Here is a 6,163-nt window from a genome sequence, read left to right on the forward strand (position 1 = left end):
ATTACGCTCATCCAACAGGCCAGTGGTTTTAATTATTCCTTTGTTTGATCATTAATAATAGGCAAATTGGATATAAATAATCTCACATTTTATGTATTAGCCAATAATAATCTCACCTGACTTGTTTCCCTCCAGTAATCCTACCTTTTATATGTTTATTGGTTTATGATCCCCGTTAAAAATAGTTAACGGGGTTAGGCTTTTGCTGAGGTAGCGTGCTTTGCTGGCAATTAAAATTCCAACATGGTTATTACTTTGCCTTTTTTTTATTTCTTTTCTGATTTTTAACTCAGTACTTAACCAATATAAGTTGATAAACCCTTCATATTTCCTAACACAACCTAATTCGAAGAAGACGATCCCAATATTGATGTCATCTAAACCCTAATTCTAAGAAGAGGATCTCTAAGCTTGCGATTAGGTATGTGCTTGAATGGTCCTAATTATCTAAAATGAAGTTTTTATTTGCTTGAATACTTTTTCTACTTTTAAAACGATCAGGATGGATGACAAAGTCATTGTAAAAGTTATCCAACAAGGGACTTTGAGATATATTATTTGATGCCTCCATTTTGTTGTGATCATGTGCTCGATATGAGGCGTACGAAGATGATGAACTCATTTGGGATCCAATCTTAGGGTTCTATGCTCTCAATTTTGTTGTAGATATGGAATTAGGGCTCTAATTGATCATTTGGGTTAAATGGGCTGACATAACGTAATTTGGCTAAAAAGAATAAAAAATAAAGCCAAGTGGGATTTTTAATTGCTAACAAATCAAGCCACGTCAGCAAAAACCTAACCCCGTTAACTAATTTTAACGGGAGATCATAAACCATAAAACATGAAAAAGATGGGACTACAGGTAGGAAATAACTCAGATAAAATTATTATTTGTCAATACACAAAAGATGAGATTATTTTAATCCAGTTTACCTTAATTATATGTATTTATTATTCAATAATTGTAATAAAATGGAGTAAACAGTGTTTGGATTCTGGGATGCCATAATAAAGAAATCATTAAACAAATAGCTACAAAACAAAAGCATATTTCTCAACAATTATGCATATTCTCATAACTCCAAAGGTACTAAATAACACATAAACTAACCCATTATTTTACTCACCTATAATACCTCTCCAAATCCTTTCTTAAATATAACAAGATTCTTATAATTCATTACAAAACTTTTATTGCCATAGAACGTAAACCAGATGATGTGTTCAAACTCTCGACTAAATCAAAAGTAAGTAGTGAAACCATTGGGCGCGACAAACGGTTTGAACACTCAACCACAGGCAATATCTCCGGTGATAAAACCGATTTTGACTCGCGTATCCCATGCCATTTAGCTTGCATGTATTTGAGCTTTCGCCAAGGCGCGATGTGCAATTTTTGATCTTTCATGCACTTTTTTGAAGCTAAACATAGTATCTTGATCAATGATTGGAGTCTTTCTGTTTTTCCTACATATATTTCTGGTAGCCGGCTTATTAGACGATTGTATTCTTTACTACCCTTAACCATCTCAAATTCGGCCCGAAAATTTAACTCAATGATAACTCTTAGAACACCCTTTTTTGAATTTGAAGTGTCTAATACTTCTATATAGGTGTGTTCTCCTGGAAAATAATAATCACTATAGGAATCAGTAACTTTGATTTTGATATATATAATGTCTTTGTTTTATTTGAAGTATAAGGTTTTAGACATTTGGTTCTTGGTAATTTATGCTAATAACCGATTTTTATGATTTGATTATTATTATGTATAGATAATCGAATTGACTGAGTCAAACCTGATATTAAAACAAACCTGTTTTTATAAATAATATACTACATGTCAAAATTTTGATGTTTACTAATATTTTACTTCACTCTGGGTAGAGATGGATTTATTAATTGAAGTTAGCTTGAATCTGCCTGCGTTCAAAAGTGGTTGTTATCCGATGGCTAGCCCAACTAGAAACCGAACCATATTTTTCAATACCTAAATTAACCGAACCATTTATAACGGAACCCAATTAGTAGGCTAAAAACTAAAATATTAGTACATATAACGGAAAACTCACACACCCTTTACACTCTGTGTTATAAATATAATATTTTGTAAATTGTGTACCTGCAGGGATCTCTTTTAGATTAACCCACTTGGCCTTGCAAATGCCACAGTTATAGCCTGCTCGTTGCAACCAGTCAGTGATCTCCATCTGCAAACACCTCCGGCAACCATTAACCGCCATCACACCTGTACAGTCAAAGCAGCAAACCGCCTTCATATCCTTTATGATCTCTTTAGTTGCCTGCCTAATCTTCAACTCAATCGAACTCGTTCTATACAGATTTTCCTGCAACACATATAATAAAAAATCATGAAAACCATTATTAATTTATTCCTACAAAACATACAACAAATGCAACATTTTACAAGAATATCTACCGTTAGAAGTTGTTCTTGAGACTCCCAGAAAGATTTGTTCTCTTCTGGATCGCCCGGGTTTTCATAGTCTTCGAAATTGAGATCTCTATTATCATCAATGTGACTATCCCCAGAATTGAATGAGCTTCTTGATGAAAGCTCACTCTCTTCAACGAACTCGAAGATCATATCGGTTACATGATTATTATATTGTCCCGATGGTTTCGGGTTGTTATATGCCATTAATGGGGCTTCGGTTGCTCCGGCCATGTGAGGTTTATGGACTGAACCTCGTTTGTTTAATGTTCTTGCAAAGAAACCACATGGCTTTTATAGTAAAGGCTTTAGAGGGTGGGTTGGTCCACCAGTGTGACTACTGATTTGGACAAGTTAATGAGTTATATGCAAGGTTTTAGGAACCGGGACGGAACAGGGCATAGCCATCTTTATTTGATCTTGTCATGACGGCCTGATTGGTTGAACTCACAATCCAGCGACTAACAATCCGTGTATTATCGTGTTTAACAGGTTAGAAACGGCGTGATTAACACAAGTATCAAACATGAAAATGACTCGTTCAACACCTGGCTTTGGTGGTTTGAGCATTACAGTTAAATGTTTTATGTATCAAGAATGAAAAATGATGAACCCAAAGCCTTCTGATTTTAATTATTTTTTTTAAAAAGATATATAATTACTTAATGTATTATTTTACTATAAAAATCTTATCATATTTAAACATGTACTCAATTTATGAACCGGCGGCATAGCTAGGGGATAGGAATTCTGTTTTCTTACACAATAATCTCATTTGCTGATTATATTTATTGTTTTAAACTTCATATTTATTTATATAAAAATTCATATTTTATTAAACTTCATATTTGTTTAAAATAATGGGTCTATATTTTGTTTCAAACTTTTTACATACATAAAAGTTATTTATCGCGATAAGTTGACAGGTTCAATTTTGGATTAAAAAAGTATTGATGATTGTGGGCTTTTTTATTCACTTTGATGAACTTTTTGCCAAGTTGGATTATAACGTTTAAAAAGTAATTATTTTTTATTCTTAATCTTATCTTTACCAGTTGGACCCGCAAGACTCACCTTGAAGAGAGACGTCTGCGCAGAAACCAACTGGATCCGCAGGACCCACCATGCTCAGAGACGTGACGTCCTTACGCGCAGTACGCAAGCTGTTCCCGCAGGAAATGCCTCCCAATGGTGAAGTACTCCGCCTGTTCCCGCAGCTGCGGATACACGCCATCAGGGAAGGCCACCCGCGCAGCAAGGCTACACGCACAAGGCACTTAGCTCTCAATAATTCAGTTGTCACCTGAAGGAATGAGCAAAGCCGGGAACAATCCCGCACAAAGGCGGGAGGGGGAATACTCCCGCCCAAATAAGCCAGTCCGTACGATACGGGAAGATCTTTTGTACTATACCTGACGAGGTATTGGCAAAAGATCTGACCAAAGATACGACAGCTCATTGACAACAGTATGGCAAGCAGCATGCTCTTGTACTGTATGTCACTATTAGCCGCTGCCTACTCACCAACTCCTGTCATACCACGTGCATAGCAGGCAGTTGGTGGAAAAGGAATAGTACACAGCAGGCCTGGTCACTGTCAGCCGCTGCCTACCCACCAACTACCAGCATGGCACGTGCGTAGGCCACAGTTGGTAGAACAGGAATACTATTCAGCCGGCTACACCTTCTTGGAAACCTACCTTCGGCTATAAATACCCCAAATGGTATGATCATCTTATCATCATATACTATCTCGTATTACATATTATACCTGATATCTGCTCTAGCAATATCTTAATATACATTTATGTTCAAGAGCAATCTAGTCTGATTCTCACGCCGGAGGGTGGTCACAAGGAGGAACCCCCCTCCCTTCTCAGTGACGAGCTCACGGTGTCTGTTTTGCAGGTTATCAGAAGAACCATCTTTGTCGAGTCTAACCCCTCGTGGGAAACATCTATTTAACCCCCAGGTTATCCGTAATCTGCCCGGGGTCAGATTAGTGTTTCTTCATTGGCGCCATCCGTGCATAAAAGCTAGAACATTTCTTTTCAGTTTTTTCAAACTTCTGGAAAGATGGTTAAAGAAACTCCGGTAACCACAACCCCAGCTACTGGGGGGAATACTGGCGACTACACAGTTTTTACGAACACTACCCCGGTTACCCAAGCCGGGGCAAGTGCAGTAAATTTTACGAACACTACCCCAGTTACCCAAGCTGGGGCAAGTGCAGTAAATAATCGCTCACTGGGATTCACCGATACCCGGTTAGAGAGAAAACGAACGAGGCTCCCCCGCCAAACACTCGATGAAATTAAAGCGTGGGCGGAAGCACGTCAAAAAGAATTCCAAACTGAGTTGGATGAACGCTTACGTTTACTCCAACAGGCTGATGAATTTGTAAACTTTGACGATGATTCGGAGGAATCCGATAGTGATGCAAACCCTCGTCATAGGACGAAAGGGAAGCGTAAGGAAACGGACTCCGAACCGAGAAGGCGTTTTGAAGAAACCTTCAAACCAAAAAACACAGGTGGAAATCCACGTGACTTCTCGAAAGCATTTACACCAAATGCTGCAAAGGCGGGAACGTCCAAATTTGCAAAGGACATTGCGGAAGCAATCGTCCCGAAAAGTGCCAAACAGATGTCCAACATCGGCACTTACGATGGTATATCTGATCCAGACGATCATTTGAACAGGTTCATAGCGGGGGCAACCGTCAGTAGTTGGACGGAACCTACGTGGTGTTACATGTTCCAAATGACGCTTGTTGGGCCAGCTAGAGCGTGGTTCGATCGTCTACCGGTCCACCACATCTACGGTTGGGAAGACTTCCAGCAAAAATTTAGCCAACACTTCAGCCAACAAAGAAAGTATACCGAAGAGCAATTGACAATCCTCAAATGCATTCGAGAGGAAGATGAATCTTTGTTAGACTTCATCACTCGCTTCAACTCAAAGAAGCTAAGTCTGGGTAATATCAGCGAAGATCTTGTTCGCGCTGCTTTCATCCAGGGCGCGAACGACCCAGAGCTCATCCGCACCTTAACGGGTAAAGATGGCATGCCATCCACATGGGATGCCATCATGACAGCAGCAAAACGCTTTGCGGAAACGGAGAAGCAACTGGGTAGAGATCTCCCCCAGAGCACAAACCTCTACACCCAGAAAACAAGAGAAGACAACGTCCTTACCGCCCGACTAAACAAAAAGCGGAAGCTAGGCATTTGGCAGTCAAGGGTAAACTTTGACACCTCATCCGGCTTGCAACATCGGTTAGGCGGAAGGGATAACGTACAGTCAAACAAGAACTCCAGATGGACGCCACTCACCAAAAGCGTCACCGAGATATTCGCCACTGAGGAGCTCCCATGGCCAAAGGCTCCAATAATCCGACATCGTCACAATGCTGATCGGAGCAAATACTGTGACTTTCACAGGACAAAAGGCCACAACACTGAAGAATGCACAGACGTAAAGGACATGGTCGAAGCATTTGTCAGAGATGGGACGCTCGCGCACCTCGTGGCGCAATGAACGGTGAGCAGGCTGATGCGTGTAGAACCCCAGTTGGGGAAAACACGAATAAAATTGCAGCTTCAATGTTGGAGACTACATACTGCGTAAACAACGAGATCCCGAACCAGGTGCATATCGGCTCGATGGCACTCCCATCCCAACAACATGGAAGGGAGCTCAATT

At 39.9% G+C, this 6,163-nt stretch overlaps 1 protein-coding gene across 1 annotated transcript; it reads right to left on the reverse strand.

The window, feature by feature from the left end:
* Positions 1–1,134: 1,134 nt before the first annotated feature.
* Positions 1,135–2,842, reverse strand: LOC143610355 (uncharacterized). Its single transcript, XM_077084859.1, has 3 exons — positions 2,444–2,842; positions 2,126–2,351; positions 1,135–1,626 (listed from the first exon to the last, which is right to left on the reverse strand). Exons 1-3 carry the CDS (start codon positions 2,690–2,692, stop codon positions 1,184–1,186), a joined length of 918 nt encoding a protein of 305 aa, XP_076940974.1. The 5' UTR covers positions 2,693–2,842; the 3' UTR covers positions 1,135–1,183.
* Between the last annotated feature and the right edge of the window lie 3,321 nt (positions 2,843–6,163).

The sequence above is a fragment of the Bidens hawaiensis genome, unplaced genomic scaffold (assembly GCF_021521415.1).
Source record: "Bidens hawaiensis isolate Kalapana, Puna unplaced genomic scaffold, B.hawaiensis_p1.1 tig00025768_1, whole genome shotgun sequence".
NCBI classification, from domain to species: domain Eukaryota; kingdom Viridiplantae; phylum Streptophyta; class Magnoliopsida; order Asterales; family Asteraceae; genus Bidens; species Bidens hawaiensis.